We start from the raw sequence: 19,703 nt of genomic DNA, 5'->3' as shown, positions 1-19,703 counted from the left end.
GTGGCCAACGTCAGGTCTTCCTCTTGCTCTGGAGAGAGATATCCTGAGGGACTCCCTGGATGTCCCTAGAGACATCCCTAGGGTCTGCTATTCAGATCTGCTCTGCCTTTTTTCATCCCAGGGATGAACAACTTTGTTTTAAACTTTTTATTTCTCACACACACACACACACAAACACACACATCAAGAGATAAACTCTCAGATACCCAACATTCAGCTTCAACAATCATCGATGTTTTATTTATTTATTAAAAATTTATTTATTTTATTTATTTTTGGCTGAGTTGTGCCTTCGTTGCTGCCCGCGGGCTTTTCTCTAGTTGTGGTGAGCGGGGGCTACTCTTGGTTGCAGTGCGCGGGCTTCTCATTGTGGTGGCTTCTCTTGTTGCGGAGCATGGGCTCTAGGCACGTGGGCTTCAGTAGTTGTGGCACTCGGGCTCAGTAGTTGTGGCTCTCGGGCTCTAGAGCACAGCCTCAGTAGTTGTGGCGCACAGACTTAGTTGCTCCGCGGCATATGGGATCTTCCCAGACCAGGGCTCGAACCCATGTCCCCTGCATTGGCAGGCGGATTCTTAACCACTGTGCCACCAGGGAAGCCCTCATTGACGCTTTACCTTATCTACTTTCAGGGTGTTAATAAGAGATATCTGGTGGGGAAGCGCCTCCTTTCTATTACTCCATCATTTAGTTAAAAAATATTTGTGCTCCTGCTCTGCCAGGCACTGGCCGTGCAGAGGTGATCAGAACAGACAAGGCACCTCCCTTTCTGAGCCTGACATTCGAGTTGGGAAGAGAGCCAAATTAGCACACAAATAGAATCGTGTTGTTATGAAGTAGAGTGAAGGGCATAAACTGTACGAAGTGATCATGAGTGGAGATGGGGAGGAAGCTGCTCAGACATAGTGGTCAGGAAAGGCCTCTCTAAGCAGGAGACATTTAGGCTGAAATCTGACAGCTGAGTAAGAATCAGCCATCGGACCGGCTGGCCGGAGTGTATCTGGGTATTACTTTACTAACTCTTGTTGCCGTATGATTGAGTAGTGGAGTTTGCTTGTGCAGAAGGTATTGCCTCAGGAGATGACTAACATCAACATCTACTGAGGGAGTGGCTCTTAAGTGTACCGACCTCTGTTTTGCCATTCTTCTCTAATCCTAAAGAGTGATCAAGGAGGGGCAAGAGTCATGGAAGAGGGAAGGGACATGCAGGCAGAGTATAAGACACCGGTCTTGGGAGGGGGTCCTGAGACTTCGTCTTTTCCTGCTCTTTCCTCTGTGATGGCTGCATCTGGAACCACCTGGGACTTGGGTGTCCACAGGGCTTGGTGGAAAGCCTGGGGCCCGAGTCTAGTGCTGATGTGGGTCTCGTTCACCACGATGGCAAGTGAGCCACTTCACCTCTTTCCCCATTTGTGAAAGGGGGAGATCATACTCTGCCTACTGCTTAGCTTTCCTGTGAAGGTCAAAGCCAGATCATGTTTGCTTCGGTGTTGCACAGATTCATGTTATTCTTCATAAAGATTCCAGATAAGGATGTCGCCCCCTGCCCCCGCCCCCGCCCCGTCCCTTGGTAATCACTGGAATAATTTGGGCCAGCAAGAATGCCCTAGAGTTTGCTAAAAATAGTGTCTTGCTGTCTCCACTGGAAAGAAGACCTGTTTCATGTTAACCCAGTTTCTTCCCATCAAGGCTGGAAGCATGAAATAGAGACCAGTTGCTGACCGCTCTCTGAACCACAGTCCTTCATCTCCTTAAACTCTCTGAAGTCCTGCCAGCCTTGTCTCACGCTTATATGCTCTTCCTTTAATGGTTTCTTTTTTTCTCCTTGGCTGAATTTTGTGTGGGCGGTTCAGGGAGAGGGTAGACAAGCACCCTTTCTGCGTCTCAGTGGGATTTTTAAAAGAATTTGAAAATGGCAGGGCTCTCTCCTCTGGATCCTATTGCCTCCGCAATGGGAGTGTGCCTGCATTTCCAAAGCAAACAGGGAGAATGGGCTGACCTTTTCCCAGAGGTGGTGAACCCCCCCTGGAATGATGGAGGGTGTTCTGGCCTGGGACGATGGCTGCCCAGAGAAACTGCCTGCCGGAGGGTGGTCTGCCTTCATTCCTTAGGTTCAGCCAGGGCTCAAGGGGGCCCTTTTGAAGGCAGAGAGGCCCCCAGAGGGTGAGAGGGGCGATAAGAAGCGGGAGTGTTCGGTGATGTTGCAATGAGAGGAGTCTAGGCTGCCTGGAGTGCTCTGGGGCCAGGAGTGTTGGCTTTTGTCAGAAAATTGGCTACAGCCTTGCCAGTGCCTCCCAGTTCTGCAATTTCCCTTCCATCAAGCTCTCCCGGAAGCTGGAAGCCTTGGAGGGAGCAAGAAAATGCACATGACGGTGTAACCAGAAGCTCCTGGGCCCATATAGTGAGGGGAGAAGTGGCCATCCGCTGGTGGGGCTGGGAGGCCTAGGCTCACCTGGGCACTGGCCTAGCGAAGAAGCAGCCCCACTTTCATCTCAGTGTGGTGGTCCAGTTTGATCCAGCTCAATTCGCAGGACCTTTTCACCTTTCTGGGCATTCCCTTATATTTGCATTTCAGCTTACTAAGCTGAAACTGTGTGTGTGTGTGTTAATGGGAACAGTACTTTATTGAGACAGTTGGAGTCATTTTGACATGTGTATACACCTGTGTACCCAAATCAAGAGGCAGAACATCTCCAACACCTGGAAGCTTCCCTCGTGCCCCTTTCCAGGGAGTCCTTCTACCCCAGAGTCGTCCACTGCGCCCATTGCCATCGCTGGTAATTAGTTTTGCCTGTTCTTGAGCTTCATCTGTGCGGAGTCGTGTATTTTGTACAGAGGCTGAATCCCCAGGGCCTGGCCTGTGTCTGGCACTTGGCAGGTATGCACTGTGAGAGGTGCCTTGGTTCTTAAACTGCCCTGTGAGAGAGCACTGGGAAACTGAGGCTGTGGGCGGTTAGAGTGGTGGATCCCGGCCGCCAGCCCAGGCTCCCTGCTGAGGAATCCAGAGGGCTCTCCAGTATCCCGGGGGCTCCCCCACCCCTCCCGAGGGACTCCTTTCTAGTGCTGTGGATGAGGGAGCCTGGTGATCCTGGGCAGGTAGTGCCCCCTGCTGTCTGCCCGGCCAGACCCTAAACCCTCTCTCCTCCAAGGGATGTGACAGGATCATGTGGGCCGGAGCCCGACGCAGTGATGGGCAAAGGGCAGGGGCTCGGCTCCTGGAGTGAAGTCTTCTGTCCTTTTATTTTCCTCTGAAAAGAGCTTTTCCTAAGCACTGGGGGCTTTCCTTCCTTAGAATAAGCAGAAAAGGAGAAGAGGCCTCTTTGGTGGAGTACTGCTGCCCCCAGGTGGGCGGCCAGGGACGCTACCACAGAGCAGGACGTCAAAGCACCGCCGTTCTTCGGGTCTCAGGTTCTGGTTCTCCTTCTGCGGCTCCCCATCTCCTGGCCTCCTAAATCCTGGCCTCCTTGGCTTCTGGGAGGCAGATGTCCATCACGGCTATCACCCTCCACTTCAGCGCTGACCTGGAGCGGGGGCCTTCCTCGGAGAACCAGCCCCAGCTGTGTGTAGGGGAGCGGATGCGACCCCACTCCTCCCGGGGATGGCGGGCCGGACATAGCCTAGAGGGCCTGTCCCGTATTAAGAAAGGGTATTAAGAATGGGGGGTGTGCAGCACCTCCCCGGCCTGCTGTGGGCGTGGGTGCCGTTGCCAGGACCCGCCAGCCCCTCCCAGCTCGCCCACTGCCTTCCTGTCGCACCTGCGGTCGTGGTGGTGTAACGGCCCAGCCCTCCGGGCCCCGGCGGCACGTGGCCTAGGGTGATGCTATCTGTAACTCAGAATTTTAAACTCCTTTTTCCAGAGGATGTGGCTTCTGCGGGAGAGCTTCAAACGGTGCCCCCATTTGCCCCTCGCGGCAGCCATGACGTCATGGAAATGGGAGGGGCCGCCCCAAGCCCCCAGAACATCTGCACGGAAGTGGTAGACTTTTTTCCACTTCCTGTCCTACTTCTGGCTACTGACTCAATGTCTGACCTGCTTATTAATTTCAAAATATAGCTCTCCGTGTGATAGAGGAAACCTTACTCATGTGTGTGTCTGGGTTAAACTATGCCTGAATCGCAGGTGGCCTTACACAGAGGCAGGGCACTGGCCGCCGCAGTCTCCTGGCTCATCAGTGTACTTAGAGTGACAGCACTGGGTCTGCACACGGTTTGCTCCCCTTCCCCAGACCCACCCATCAGTCAGAAGTTTTTTTCCCCACACATTGCTCCCGGAGGTAGATTGGAGAAGGAGTTTTAAGATAGGACACTGGAGGAAGTGAGGTGGGTGGTAATGTGGCCTTCAGCCCTGGACCTTGGTATGGTGCCTCAGTGACTGGAGGGCTGACGCCTGGAAGCCCTGTGTGCTTTCCCAGAGTAACCATCCTCTAGGCTCTATTGGATGAGTGCCCGCCTGGGGCTGCACTGGCCAAGGGACCATCACTCAGGTTTTGCTTTTCCTGGTAGTTATTTTATTTAGTTTTGGCTGTGTTGGGTCTTCCTTGCTGCACACCTACTCTTCGTTGCGGTGCGTGGGCTTCTCATTGCAGTGACTTCTCTTGTTTGTGGAGCATGGGCTCTAGGCACGCGGGCTTCAGTAGTTGTGGCTCGCTGGCTCAGTAGTTGTGGCTCGTGGGCTCTAGAGCGCAGGCTCAGTAGTTGTGGCGCACAGGCTTAGTTGCTCCGCGGCATGTGGGATCTTTCCGGACCAGGGCTCGAACCTGTGTCGCCTGCATTGGCAGGCGGATTCTTAACCACTGTGCCACCAGGGAAGCCCCTTCCTGATAGTTCTTGACAGGTTGGTTACTCTTAGCTCTTGGCTAAATTGTGAAATAGTGGCTCACCCGGCCACCTCGTCTATTAATCCCCACTTTCTTTTTTCTTATGCTCCCCCCACACCCCTACACACATATACAACTTGGCTCCTTCCCCAGTGCCTGATGGTACTAATCATTTATTTGTTCACTTGCTGCTTAAGTGTATATTAAGCATTGGTTGTGTGCCAGGCACTGTGCGAGTTGTCGCAGACACACGGATGAACAAGATACACTTTCCATCCCAAGGAGTGCATAGTTGAATGGATTTTTTTGCTGAGATGTTACCTGATAACTAAGGTGATATCTGTTAAAGGCTTTACATGTGACCCCAGGGAAGTTGGATTCTATGGCAAACCAAGAGGATAAACAATCCTTTGAGGCTCAGATGGCTGCCTCTCCAATGGTGGGTCAGGGCAGAGGGGTCGCTCTGGTGGAGCTGAAGACCCCACCCAAGTGTTCCTGAAGCACATACTGGCTTAGCCTGCTCTTCTCTTGACTGGACTGTGATTTCAGTTGTGTTCAGAAGGAAGGTCTCTGGGTGAAGTGTCAGAGAGTGTTCTAGAATCTTAGGCCTGGGGTCATGAGAAGTCATTTGGTCCATTCTTCTGCCTCCAGGGTTGGCTTGTGCTTAAAGCCTTTTGGAGCAGTAGGGCATCTGTCCAGAGAAATGTGTTCTACAGCTAGCCTTGGTGACACACTCCCCCCTGGGATGGCATGGCCTTCCCTCCTTGAGGCTGGCCCCTGCTCATGGGGACTAGGGTTCTTCAGGGCTGGGCAAGTCTCAGGGACTTGATGACCACGTCTCCAGGTTTCCTCAGCAGCCTCTTCCCTCCACGCTGAACAATGCCGGGTCCCTTACTGCACCGAGGGATCTGCTACAGTGGCCCTCAGCCCAGCGCTGACCCTCCTGGTGGGCGTAGGCACCCTTCCCCAGGCCCCCTCACAAAGGCCACTTTAATCCCCTCTGATACCCCCGGTGGGGCCTGGGCCACACATGAGAACAGAGTGGACACAGGTGAGTGGACTCTGCGCCACCCTTACACATCTGCTTGCTCCTGCTCTGCCCTCTGGCTTGGCCCCAGTTGGCTTTAGGCTTAACAGCCTCAGACTTGAGAGAAAGTTCTTGCTGGGATTGAGGAGCCCCTGGTTTGAGATGGAAACTGCTCAGGGGTGGTGCTGACCCTGCTTTCCAGATGGCCTCTTACCTGACTGAGACCTTGTCACCCTCAGCTTGGGCTGGGCCTGGAAGGAGCAGGCCTTGCTCCCTCCGTGGGTCTGGGAGGATCCCTAGCTGCTGCTGCCACACCCCCTCATAGGTCCTCGGATAGCTTTAGGGGTCCAGTGACCAAGGGGCCCTGCCACCTGAGGGCCCTGGGCTGGTGCGACCCCACGTGCTCCCTTGGCCTCCTTCAGCCCGGGCCTCCTGTGAGGCTCTTGGAGGGGCCTTTCTTTGGCCCCTTCACTGCCTTCCAGGGTCCCTGCTCCTGTCCCCTGCCCTAAGCCCCATGTCCCCTTTATCCTCAGCATCTTTGCAGCCAACTCTCAGGGGCAGACCTGTCTCCCCAGATACCTACACATCCCTTGCCTGGATCTTTTGTGTACAGACCAAAGTGAATTACTATTTTAGGAGGAGGAACAAAAAGACTAATTTGCCTGGGAGTTTTTCACAGTTGATAAAGGCTTGCTCTGTTAACCCCCGCCACCCCCCAGGGGCATTTTCATTTAATATGGGGAAGCGAATGCTTTAATTAAAAGAAATTCCCAATGGTGGAATCTCTAGCACTGTGTTAGACTGAGGAGGAGGCAGTTTTGAGTTCCCCGCAGGTGGTGCCTGTCCTCCTGTGTGTGAGAGTGACCTGCCATGATGGGATTTCCTCCGAGACCTTTCGCTTTAGTGATCTTTAAAGGCACTTGTATTTTGGCTGCACGCGAGGCCGCTCAGAGAGAACTGGGGTTCCTGTGACTATCCTCGGGAGGGCTCCAGAGATGGACATGGTTTTTATTTCTATAGAAGCCAGAGAATCAGAGATGCAGGGAGTTGAGGCAGCCTCCAGTCCTATGTGACATAGGTTTTCTAGGTTTTACAGGTGGTGACCCTGGAGCTCACAGAGGGGAGGGACATTGCCTAGGTTGTGTCGAGCTGGTGGCTCCATCCCTGTGATAAGAAGCAGGCCTGAATTGTAGCTGGAAGGATTTGCATGTTTCTGGCTGTGTGGTCAGAGACACACAGGTGAACTGTACAGGTATTTGAGGATGGGGACACCCCCCCCCCCCCCCCACTGCCCTGGGAATGGTTAAGCACTGGACTTCGGTCTTGATCGTGGTAATTGTGAAGTGGATGGCTGAGTGGTCTCTGAGGGGTGTTCCCATCAGCGTCCGTGACCCCAGGAAAGATGCTTAGGCAGCAGGAGGCTCAGGAGAACCCCAGGGGCCCCAGGGGATCCCATCACCTGTGCTCTAGGTGAGGGCTTGAGACTTCTACTCTCCTTGGCTGAGTCCCTGGGCTTGCGGGGAGAGAGCTCATCTCTGCTTTTCTCATTCTCACATCCAGGGTGGTGGGAGTAGAAAGTGTGGCTAGGGTCAAAATCTTCTACCCGCTTCCCCCACTCCTAGACTGGGCACTCCAACGGGCTGGGCCTTGGGTTGGGACCCAGGCAGTGGAATGGTGGGTGGTTCCCAGCCATGAATTTGTAGGTCAATGCACTGTTTCAACGGGAATCCAGTCTGAAAGGAAAGGCAAAGGAAATGTTGCTTCAGGGCAGGAGACAGTGGGTGGCCTTTTGGGGACACTTGCTGTGTGGTCCCTGTCTGCCAAATTTCAACTCCAGGTCATTACCACCCATGTACATGGGCCTCCTGCTACGGGTGGCCCCATGGAAGAGCAGGGACCCGAGCTTTTCAACGGGTTCACCTGGCCCCCAGTACAGCCTTCTAAGTGGAATTTTTCAGAGGTTTTTCTATGAAGAGGTGGACTGAAGCAGCTTGTTGAGTCAGGCTCCCTGAATGTCATCATGGATAAACGCCTTGGTTTCTTTCTGCCCAGCTAGTGAGCCACAGCAGGCCGAAGACGATCCCGACCAAATCCAATCAAACAGGAGCACAGCCTCTGCTCTTCCAAATTGCTTTTAATGAAGGCACGGCAGCAGGATATACAACGTGGCTCAGATACACAAGCAGAGCAGGGCCTAGATCATGAGATAATCTCCCCCACATCTTGGGGAAAAGGGTGATATGTATTTCTTTATGAACACTGTGTAAAAAATATAAACAGCACACAACATCTCCAAGAGCTAGAGCCCAAGAGAACCCACTGGGATCCATCCTTCAGTGGGACATCAGAGGCAGTCTCGGGGAGGGGTGGGGCGGGGAGGGAGTTTCCCCACAGCCAGGAGAGGCTGCAGTGGCCTCCGTCTTTGCTGAGAATGCCAGGCAGTGACAGGCAGCAGTGAGGGAGCAGAGGGGGTGGCAACAGTGCTGGGCAGCTCTTCAGCGTCTTGATCACGAATATCTGGTAGGACCCAGTTGGTGGTATTGCCAGTGGGGCCAGAGAGGTGGAGGGAGCCTTCTTGTCCACGGGGGCAGAGTGCACCTCTCTGCTTGAAGAGGGAGAGGAGGGGCGACAAGGAACAAGGGGAGAGGGAGCACGGGGCTCTCACGTTCTTGGAGACCTGGGAGGAGAAAGAACAGAAGTCAGGCTGCATACTGCGGAGATGCAGGACAGTTAGGGATGTGATGGGGATGCCTCTGTTTGTAGAGTTCTAGGAGCAAATGGGTCCCAGCTTCAGTAGTTGTGGCACGCGGGCTCAGTAGTTGTGGCGCACGGGCTTAGTTGCTCCGCGGCATGTGGGATCTTCCCGGACCACGGCTTGAACCCGTGTCCCCTGCATTGGCAGGCGGATTCTTAACCACTGCTCCAGCAGGGAAGCCCCCCACCAGTTCTTTTTGATGGGATGCTCTTGTCAGTGGGATGACCTGGGGTACTGGGGGCGAAGGGTCTGGAGACTCCAGCCAGGATTAGGGTGGATAATGAATACAATACCGTCTCACCATATTGGGGTCAGAGGGCCAGAGGAAAGGAATTGGGGGCCGCCCTTTTAGGATTTGCAGCGAAAGGGATATGATAGAAGGTGTGGGTATGAATGAGTCTGGGTCCTAAGTTTCTCCTAAGTTTCCCTCATTAGCTGTGTGGCCCTTGATATTACTTGGCCTCAGTTTCTTCATTTCCAAAATGAGGAGAATAACAACTGTTCCTCATACTTTGTAGGGGAGACATGGCTCAAGCGAGGTGACTAATGTCACCTGAGGAGGGTACTGTGTTTATCAAGTGTCTTGGGCCATTGCTATTAACAAGAGGAACTCCTAACAGGAAAGAAAAAGGAGGAGTCTGGTGGGCCCAGACTTAGGACCTAAAAGCAAGAGCCTGGGGGAGGTTAGCTTTGGGGACCCACCCCCAGACCCCACCTCCCGGCTAAGATGCCGGCTCACCTCAGCTGGACCACAGCCGCAGCGTCATGAGCAGGTTGTACCCGACCACTTTCAGGAGGAGGACGCGGAAGCCAATCACTGACAAGTTTTGGAAGTTTAGGTTCATATCTGCAAAACCAAGGGGCCACAGCAGTCATGGGCACAGGTCTGCACAGCCCCCGTGACACCAAAAGCAGGGTGGGGAGTGGGGCGTGCTTCGGCGCCTGGATCTGCCTCTTCCTTTGAGCTTTGGTGCACATCCCCTCATACATATATTTGTACATCCTTCCAGGGTCAACAGCATTTCATTTCCAAAGGGAAACACTGACTGCATTTACTCTTTATTTCTGAGCCCCGCCGTGGATGGGGATGGTGGGTGCTCAGAACTTATCACACGCAGCCCCCTGGGTCTGGGCCCCTTAGTGAGAATCTAGCGGCTGAACCACAAGACGGATGACTCACTCAGTACAAATGGCTCAAATGGCAATGAATATGGGCCCAGGGTGGGTGGTGAGGAGGGGTGAGGATCTTTGAGAGACAAGGTCACGGCCTACGAGAGTCCTGCTGCTCTTCTCGAAAGAAGGCAAAACCCCCTGGCTATGGAGGGAAAATGTCTTCACGGTGACCTGGTTAGTCTAGGGCTACACAAAAGCTGGTCAGAGATTTCACACCTGGGCCACCCAGAAGCTCTCTTGAGCTGTGCTGACAGTGGAGCTATTGAAAGGAATACAGAGGCCTAGGAGTGAGTCACTGGTCTAGCAAAACTAGACTCATCCTCAAAGTACATAGAGTGGAAAAGAAAATTGGAGATGGTGAGAGGAATCTAGGGATTTAAGAATGTCCCCAGGCAGCTCTAACGAGGGCTCGGACTGCCGTTCTTGTTTCTCAGAACTTCGTTCCTAGATCCACACATTCCTTCTCGTCACCTCTATCCCGTCCCAGTAATTGTGGGTTCATCGCCTCCACAAACCTGTGTGAAGCCAGGACAGACCCCTCCCTTACCTGTTTCAAAGCTTTTCTCTGCTATCTTGGCATCGCAGGGACTTCCTAAAAGGAACAAACAAAGACATTTTTCTTAGAGTCCCGAGCGTGCTGACTCTCCCACCCCAGAAGTTGGGCTGCTGAATGTCTCCAGCCTCTCCATTCTTCCTTGTGCAGAGATCTGAGAGAACCTGTCCCATATGGGCACCTGCTGGGATGAGCCACTGACCCCTGAAGGACCAACACCCTGGCTTTTGGGCACCATTTTATTCACTTAATGAACACTGGAGAACACAAGGCCCTAAGGAGCTGTCAGACCCTGCCCTTGGGCGAGTTCCAGTCTGGAGTCTGATAGAGGAAGTAAGACAGACACAGTGACAAGTGCCATGAGGGGTATAGATGCTTTCATGTGTTCCACAAAGTTTTGACCCCTGCATCCCAAATTTGTTTGTTTGTTTCCTCTGACTCAGTAAACAGCATTACCACTGACACAGCTGCTCAGAAATAAAATCCAGCCACCTTCCTTGATGCCCTCTTTTCCTTCTCATCCCTGCATGGCTCTACCTTTGGATCCCAAATAGTGTTGGGCATGGGCATTTAACTCCCCTGCCACAAGCCCGTCCTGCCCTCCATCATCTCTCTGCTGCAAGGGCTTCTTTTCTGCTTCTACTCTTGGCTCCTACCATCCATTTTCCACTCAGCGGTCAGAGTGATTTTTAAAAAAAGTAAATTGGATGTCATTCCCCTGTTTATAGCCAATCAAAAGCTTCTCATTGTACCTAGAACAGTGTCTCCCTCTCATGACGGGTGCGCCCCGTGATGTGGCCCTTGCCTACCTCTTCCATCTCATTTACGCCTGCCCTTCTCCTTTCTCACTGAGCTCCTGGCTCAGGCCTCTATAGGGTCCTTTCTCTGCCCTTGGCATGGCTGGTACCTTCTTAGCCTTGAAATCTCAGCTCAGATAGCATTTCCCCAGAGAGCCCTTCTGTGACTTTTGTCCCTAAGGTGGCTGTTTCCCCAACTCCAAGTTAAAGCACGTATTACAATCTGGAGTTTTCCACTTGCTGATGGTTGGTCTCCCCCAACGGGAATGGGGCTTGCTCGGGGCACACCCATGTGTTTGCTGATGTGTTTGCTCCTCCACGGCAGCAGCTGGCATGTTGTAATACACAATCAGTGATCGCTGAGTGAATGAATGAATGAATGAGTGAGGTTAGGAGCTGGGAGAGACCTTTGGCAGAGAGGGAGAAATAAGGGGAGGGATCTTGGAGAAGTGCATCAGGGCGGGGCCTGGAGGAGCAGTAAGGGGCTGAGCGGAGCCAGGGGGGTGGGGACTCAGAGTGGGTGAGCCTCAGGGCCAGTGTGCCCCTCGCCTCTCCCCCTCTGCTCTTTGCCCAGGACGTTCTGTGGCCTGCCGGCATGGGATTCACTGGTGCTCGGTAAAGAGAGGGGAGGGGGCTTTGCTGACAATTGATGAGGCTGAGACCAGCAATCAGAGCAGCTTTTAGATACCAAGGACCCGAGCCCCGAGAACAAGCAGGCCTCTCGAAGGAGGAGACTCAGCTTAGACCGGCACCAAGGCTGCACTCACCTGAGTTGGGGTAGAAGGTCTGGTTGAAGGTGTCTGCGCATCCCAAATCGGTCCCGCTGCTCCAAGCCACGACCCCGTTGCTCTTGGAACCCAAGGCTCCCATGTCTAGCACGGTGCTGTCTGAGCTGAACACCACGGGCCTCGTGACTTGTGACACATTGGCTTGAGATTCAAAATCGGTGTATAAGCAGACGGAGGTGTTGCTGGATTTGGGGCTTCTCAGCTGGTACACAGCAGGGTTGGGGTTCTGGATATCTGTGGACGCAAAAGACACGGGTTAGGAGATGTTCATTTCCCTCCTTGCCCCAACCCAGGCCTGAGTCCAGATGCCAGTGATGGGCAAGAATGGGGCTCTGTAGGGCTGACAAGTCACATTTGTCAGGCTTTAGATGGGAAAGAACATTGTAGACACCAGCAGCTTGCAACAGACGGGACTCAGGGACAGGCACAAACCATGAGTCCTGGCCAAGAGGCCAGCCAGGCTCTTAGTGAATGCTCTCTACCAGGCCCTGCCTGCCATTCAAGGAAAGCAGAAATGCAGGGCTACTTAAGGATACTGCCCACTCTTCCGCTTAAGGGCACTTCTTCAAAGCTCAGTAGGAATAGTAAGCGACAACATAATTCTGGCAGGACAAAGCGAGCGTAGAAAAGATATCCAGCAAAGCAAACCATACGTCTTAGAATCTGGGGTGGTCTCCCCCACTAAGGTTGGGCATTGACAGGAATGTGAGCTTTACGATAGGCTGGCATGAAGTTGGAAGATCGGTCGCATCACCAGGAGATTTCTCTCACTGATAAAAGTTTTAGACGCTACATCAGAACATCTGCATCCAAGCCCTGGCTCTACCATTTACTAGATACAAGGCCTTGAGCAATTCACACCAGCTCCTTGAGTGTCAGGAATTTCATCTGTCAAATGTGGATGTTGCCTCATCCACTTTCCTAACCAGGCTATTCTGAGAAGCCATGAGAGTTTCTCCATATGAATTATATTTAATAACTGTGAAATACTGAAATAATTCTAGTAATTGTAGCTCTTGATACTACCAGGAGACTGCCATAATAATGTGCTACCGAGTAATACAGTTTCTACTCTTCACCCCCCAGGAAGCAGGAGTTGCCGGAGGCTTTTCTTTAGTGTGCTGAGAATGACTCTTTAGTATTTTCATAGGATTTTGTGTCTTTAATGCAACCCTCAGTGTTTATTCTTTCAGACCTCTTGCCCTTGGAGGAGGAAGCTGAGCTTTGGCCGGAGGATTAACACGTTAGGGCCACCCAGAGAGTTTACAGCAGGGTTGGGACAACAGCTTCCTGCCCCTGTGGTTCTCTGCTGCCCCAGCTCCCCACCACGCATGCAAAGTTTTGCAGACCAGTGATGCATAATGCACCCCACTAGCTGAGCCAGCCAGGGTGGCCTTGGCAATGCAGATATCCAGCTTGACACCAAACCAGAGGCATCAGCCCTTGGCATGGCCTTGGGATGGTGAGTCAAGGCAGAGCTGTCTGTGGTGGGGCTGTCCCTGGAGCAGCAGAGCAGGGGTGGGTCCATGGTCACATGTGAGCGACATCCAAACCTCTGGCTTCAAAGGATTCTGCCTGCTCCCCTCTAATCTCCATCCACCTGTGGGGCCGACATCACTATGGGTTAAGGATCTATGGTGTAAATCTCTTCCTGGGAGGGGAGAGATGGGAAGCCATTAACCAATACCACACTCCAGTGGATTTGTTAGTCATTAGCGGGGGTCATGGGTGGGACTGGGGAGGGGGACAGGGAAGGGTGGGGAGGGGGACAGGGAAGGGTGTGGAGGTGCTGAGAGAACGTGGCCTCAGGAAGAAGGCAGAGGCTAAGCTGCCACCAGACACAGGTTGGCCTTAGAGGGGGAAGGGGGTTACTGTGGGGGCCAGATGCCCAACTTTGAGTCCTGGTTAAATTCTCACTCAAGTCCTAGTGCCAGGGGGGTGTCAGGCTGGAGAAGGTCTAGACCGCACTGTCCAATGTGATCGTCTTTAGCTACTTGTGGCTATTGAAATTAAGACTAACCAAGATCAAGTAAAATTAACAATTCAATTACCCATAAACCTTCATTTTAAGAGCTCAGTAGCTACATTTGGGTGATGCCTACTCTATAGGACAGTGCGGAATGACAGAATATTTCCATTGTCATTGAAAGTTCTATTGGACAGCATTGGTCTGGAGTGAGCAATGCTACGGACCATGACGAAAGGCACCAGGGGCTGAGGGTGAGACTTAAAGCCAACTTGAGTTCTGTGAGGGGTGATACCGGGGCAGACCCATTGTAGCTCAACTTTGCTAGTGAGAGATCAAAATGAAAGAGCAGTTAGTGAAGTCAGAAGAACTGAGGTGATTTTTAGCCTCTTTCAAGTCTTGTTTTTACCAGTTGATACCCTTTGGGCTTCCCTATGTGCATTTTGGCTGTGGTTTCTCCTGTCTGGCTTCCCTACCCCTGATTTCCTCTCTTACTCACCCTCTCCCCACACTTCAATCTCTTCTTTGAGCTCATCATCCAAACGACTTGTCTAAAACGTGGAGCTGATAGGGTCACTTTTTTTTCAAAATAATTCAGAGCCTCCCTATTGCCTATAGGATGATGCCCACACTTCCTGGCATGACATTGAGGGGCTGCCATGATCGGAGAGCTTGAATTTCCTCTCTCAAATCCTTTATATGCCCTATATGAGTACAGCTACACCAAACTCTTCACACTGGCTCCCTGGAATGTAAGCTCTGTGACAGCAAAGGCCTGTCCCTAGATTACTGCTGTGTCCCTGGTCTCTGCCATATACTAGGGGCTCAAGAAATAATTGTTGGATAAACAAGCGGCCTAGTGATTATCGGATTTGCAGAATTTCTGCTAATTAGACCTTTTGGTCAAAAAAGCTGGATACTGATCCCTAAACTTGACTCTTTAAAGCCCCCTTTTACTTTTACGCCCCATGTACCTCTAGTGCGACCTTTTTGTCTGAAAACAAAGAATGAGTCACTGTTAATTTGGAGGGCTTTAGGGGTCCATCTGCCAGAGCCCTGGGAGGAGAGACATCCTGTTTCACCTTAGCAAGATAAACGCCTCCTACCACTGATGACATCTCAGAAAGTAGCCTTAGCAAGACTGGATCAATTTTTCAGTGTGGAAGTCACCTATTCTAGTTCCTAACTGCTCATTTAAATTCGGAACTAACGGCAGAAGCACATGTCCGAAGGCTGTAGCGCATTAGATCCCCAGGGGCACAGCAGTGATCGAAAGCTCCCTTACCACTAAATCTGTTCTTGGTATTTAGGCACCAGGAACCCAAAATGTGAGTTAGCAGCACTGACTCTGAGTCTGAGTTCCACTGAGGCTCTGGCGAGCGTCAGGAAGCAGTGAGCCTGCGCAGACTTACCGGGAGTAATGGAAACTCTGGTTCCCTTACCACATTGCATCTGGGAGGCAATACCTCCATACCACTCTGAAGGTCTCCATTACAGAGAGCCTAGGTTTCCCCTTCTCTGAGGGATGGGCTCTTACAGCCCACTGAGCAAGAAGGGGGAGGTCTAGGCCACAAGCCGTCCATGGAAAAAGCTGGCCCCTCTCACCTTCACCTCTGGTCTGCATTTCTGAATTGGATTCCCAGTTTCCTACTGGCTGGTCCTGGCCCTAATTGTCTGTATTCTCTCTCTCTCTCTCTCTTTTTTTAAAGGCTTTGAAGCAAATTTGTATTTATTCAGTTTACCATTTCAGAGAAATATATATTTTTTAAAAATAATAAAAGTACTATATATGATCTATTATTATTTACTATATACCAAGTTTTGTGATCAATACTGTATTCTCTTGAAGCCTCTAGTATTCCTTTTCTCCATTGTTTATAAAGTTATCTTTGGCTTTCTCTCCATCTAACTTCATTATTAGATGTGTTTACTTGGCCAAAATCATATGCCTTGTTCACTCTCAAGATCATGCCTTCTTTCTTGGTGTTCCTTATGCCTGGAAGTCCCCTCCTGTCCTTGCTTTGCCCAGACAGATCTTACTCGATCCTTCAGACTCAACGAATCCTTTCTACTGCATCAAACCTTCTCCATCTAGGCCAACTTTTCAGCTGGGACTCCATTCCTCTGTATCTCTACTGTGCCTGTTGACATCATCAGCTGGTTGATACTAAAATGTATTTCAGGTTGCTAAATTTACAATAGTTCGGTCCCTTTGGCTAGTTTTTATACTATTTGGAGACAGGTCAGGCATCTATCTTAGATATCTTCATACTCAGTCTCACATTTTATAGATTGACGATAGAAGGCATTTAAAATTAGCCACTGAATGACTAGAGTAAAATTTTAATGCGTTTGACCTAGAGAAACACAGATTTTCAAGATCGATAGTGTGGCTTTTCCCGTTCACAGAGGCCTCTGTAAGACAATTAGTTGTAACACCCACAGTTAGCCTTACCACAGTAATACTAATATCTCCGGGGAAAAGATTAGTGACACTGGCCCATGGGGTTGCAAATGGTGCCACCTAGAATGACTCACCAAATATTATGGCCACTTGCGTTCCTTTCCCAAATGTGTGTTTATCGGTCATTCCTCTGGTATTCACACTGCAGGTGACACCATTACAGAAACTCACTGGCCCTACCTCCTATTTCAGTAGCAGAAACACTGGTCTCTCACAGGGGACGGAGGGTCACAGTCTTCTGAGGTAATACCTTCTGATCTTCTGTGTTGAGACTTTGTCTCTTAATCCTTCCCCTCCTGCCTCATCCTGCTGTAGTGCCCTCGGGTGGAGGTTGTGGTTTCCTTAAACCAAGAATTCAGTAGAGCAAAACCCCCCGCTCAGGGCAGCAGGATCCTGGATCCTCTCGTGAAAGGTCCAGGACTCCTTGCCCATCACCTAACTCATGATTCTTCAGGTTGTGGCCCAAGGATATTTCCTGAGCATTGAGCGCAGGATGAGAGGATTTTCTGGGATGGGTGGAAAGAACCATTTGGGATCCTACAGAAGATAATACCTGGGCTCAACTCAGCATCTTGGACAAAGAAGAATTAGTTGTCAATGTCCACCCGTGCCCCACATTACTTACTTGGTTGGACACTTAGTCTGGTCCCTGCTCCAAAGTTTAACTTGTTACCACTGCTGAATCCCCACTGAGGGTAAGGTCCTTGCAATAACCTTCCTGATGTTAACCTGCTAAAACCCACCAGACTTGGAGGGCACCATTCTACAAGGCACCCTGGGTCTTTGTTTCTTAGGTTTCATATTTCCCAGGGAAGTCATTCCCCTTTCCCTTTACAATAATGAAGGTTTAGTAATAACAAAGCCTTGTTGATGATGATGATAATGATTATTAATATTATTTAGTAAAGCTACCATTTATTGATTACTTGCTGTATGCTGAGTATTGTCTTGTTATGATGTGGGTATTGTCATATTGCCACTGAGAAAGTGGAGACTTAATTAGCTAGAGATGGTAGAGCCAGACTTTCCCCCAGGTCTGACAGCCTCCCAAGCTGTGCTATGAGCCCCACACCATCCTGCCTCCGTGCCTTGTTATATTTGCCATTCAGATAGGGGTCTGGGTCACTTTTACCCTGGGAGTGGTTCAATGCTCTACTAAGCTCCAGAGAGGACGATTCTGTGAGCACGTATCCCCACACCATGCTCATTAGTCCATCCACGGGATTTAGCTACCTGCTGCAATAGAAGAGAATTTGTGTTTGCCGTGAACTCATCTCTTTCCCCAAGAGCACTTAGCTAATTTCCTGAATCTTCAGATCATCTGGTGCTGACATTATCTGTTTTGCTTGAAAGCACTGAATATCTGCAACTCTTTTTATGTTTCCGTAGATTATTCTCCTCAGATTTTCATTTCCTCAACTGGCCCTTGGCACTTCTGTCTTTAGTATGAGAAATGGGAACATTTTAAGATACCAGAAGAGTTTGTAGAAATGGAAACGAGTGTTTCACATATCCTCGAGTTTACCGTAAATCATTGCTGGTTTTCTCATAGACAAGTTGTCACTTACTTTGCCCTGGTCATTTGCACCGTCATACTCACACGGGCGTACAGTCAGCCTGGTCCCCGCTCCAAAGATCAGCTTATTGTAGCCACCAGACAACACACACTAGGAGGGTGCTTTACAAGAACTCTAGCCCCTGGCAGGGTCAGCTTCACTGGGGCAGAAATGTCTCCTGTGCCTGTTTTACAGGCTCCTCCAAAATCCCCCTTTCTCTGGCACAAGAAAAAAGTCTGGCCCACTGAGTCCTAATTCCTCAGTTTTCTGTGTAATAATCTCACAGACCTTTCCCTCCTAGCCGGCCTTAAGCAGGTCAGGCCTTCCTGGAGGGTGAATGCCCATTCTGGGTTCCACACTGGAAGTGAAGGAGGACAATTGGAAGGGTCTGGAGAAGAGCCAGGGATTAACTGGGAAATGAATCTTGAGGGAAAATTCACAGCACCGGCAATAGACGGAAAACCTTGGGTAGGGCTTAATTCATGGAAGGGAGGCCTATGAAAGTTCTCCTTTTAGAAAGCAGTTCTATTAGTCTTTGAAGGGAGAGACAGAGAGAGAGAGACTAATATTGCCATAGGGATATCACATACAATGCACAAGGAGGATTGCTTAACTCGGAAGGTTGTGAGAATCAGGAGTGAGTTATGGATGGGGCCTGAGAATCTATTTCTCTGGAGGGTTCTAAGATTAGGGTTGACATTCATATGGGGACCAAAAAAAAAACCTCCAAAGTTTGAGAGTAGTTTAGACAAGTCCTTCTCAGTGAGAAATTCACAGAACTCTAGTCCTAAGTTTCTCTGCAAAAAAAGATTCTAAGCTCAAAGAAGTTTGGAAAACTCTGTATAGCATAGTTCAGTCCTGAAGACCAGCAGTACACAGTAGCATTTTAAAGGCTCTGAGAAGTCTTACAATAAAGAAATTTAGAGCTTCTTAAACTTACTCAAGAATTTTTTTTCTTAAAACACCCCTTAACCTCTGTGGAACATGTACAGGTTTAGATACACATTCCCTGGAAGTCCCTTTTCTAGTTCAAAGAATTTAAAATGCATCCTAAATTTCAGCCTAATTTTATCCTTAAGCTTTCTGTCCTGAATCTGTTTGTTCTCCTACCAACTCCTACGGACACAATTAGGGGCCTCATTAATGCTGATTATTTCTTTCTAATCATTATGAAACAGCTTCATATGTAACAAATTTTCCTGCCACTGTCAGGAATGGCTCGAGGGCAGATACGTATGCAGTCATTATGCAAGACCACATCACCCCAACACTTTGCAGGGTTTACCTACTGGGAACAATAGCAGCTTTAAAGCCTTTCCCAAATGTGAATTTATTGGTTTTCTTTCCACACACCTTCCTACACACCTTAGAGCTGTGTACTTCAAAGAAGGTTCTGGTCCTAAAGGAGAAAAGTTTCCTTAGAACAAATGGAGAAAAGTTTCCTGGGTGGCGACTCAAGTAGGGACATAGACTTCATGTATTTATCATTAGACCTCTCCTTTTTACTGCTAAACCCCATTTGTGCTGCTTCCCTCTTAGGGTATTGTAGTTCTTAATGCCTCTGAACTCTGGTTCTTTAGAAATACGATGGGTTTCAGGCTTTCTAAATGTAGCCTGAACTGACCCAGGGCAGGGAAGAGGCTTTGGTGAAGTGCACAAATGAACAGATAAATATGGAGGAAGTTTTCCCCAGAGAAGTGGGCTTTCGGCCACCCACGCACGTTCAGATGGATTCTGTAATCTCCCGGTTTTGAAATCTAACAACTCTGTTGGAGAATACTTGCTACTGTCTAAACCAATATGTTCTAAA

The 19,703-nt window shown here is 50.3% G+C and overlaps 1 gene segment (V, D, J or C); it reads right to left on the bottom strand.

The window, feature by feature from the left end:
- Window positions 1-7,957: 7,957 nt before the first annotated feature.
- Window positions 7,958-19,703, bottom strand: part of LOC112397468 (T-cell receptor alpha chain C region-like) — a 206,179-nt gene continuing 194,433 nt past the window's right edge. Inside the window, 4 exon segments of the C gene segment in view lie at window positions 7,958-8,518; window positions 9,336-9,443; window positions 10,317-10,361; window positions 11,887-12,141. Coding sequence covers window positions 9,337-9,443; window positions 10,317-10,361; window positions 11,887-12,141 — 407 coding nt within the window.

This window comes from Neophocaena asiaeorientalis, unplaced genomic scaffold (genome assembly GCF_003031525.2).
Source record: "Neophocaena asiaeorientalis asiaeorientalis breed wild unplaced genomic scaffold, Neophocaena_asiaeorientalis_V1.1 scaffold27, whole genome shotgun sequence".
Lineage (NCBI taxonomy): Eukaryota > Metazoa > Chordata > Mammalia > Artiodactyla > Phocoenidae > Neophocaena > Neophocaena asiaeorientalis.
The sequence above is the reverse complement of the archived record's forward strand: the minus strand, read 5'-3'. Positions and strand labels throughout refer to the sequence as shown.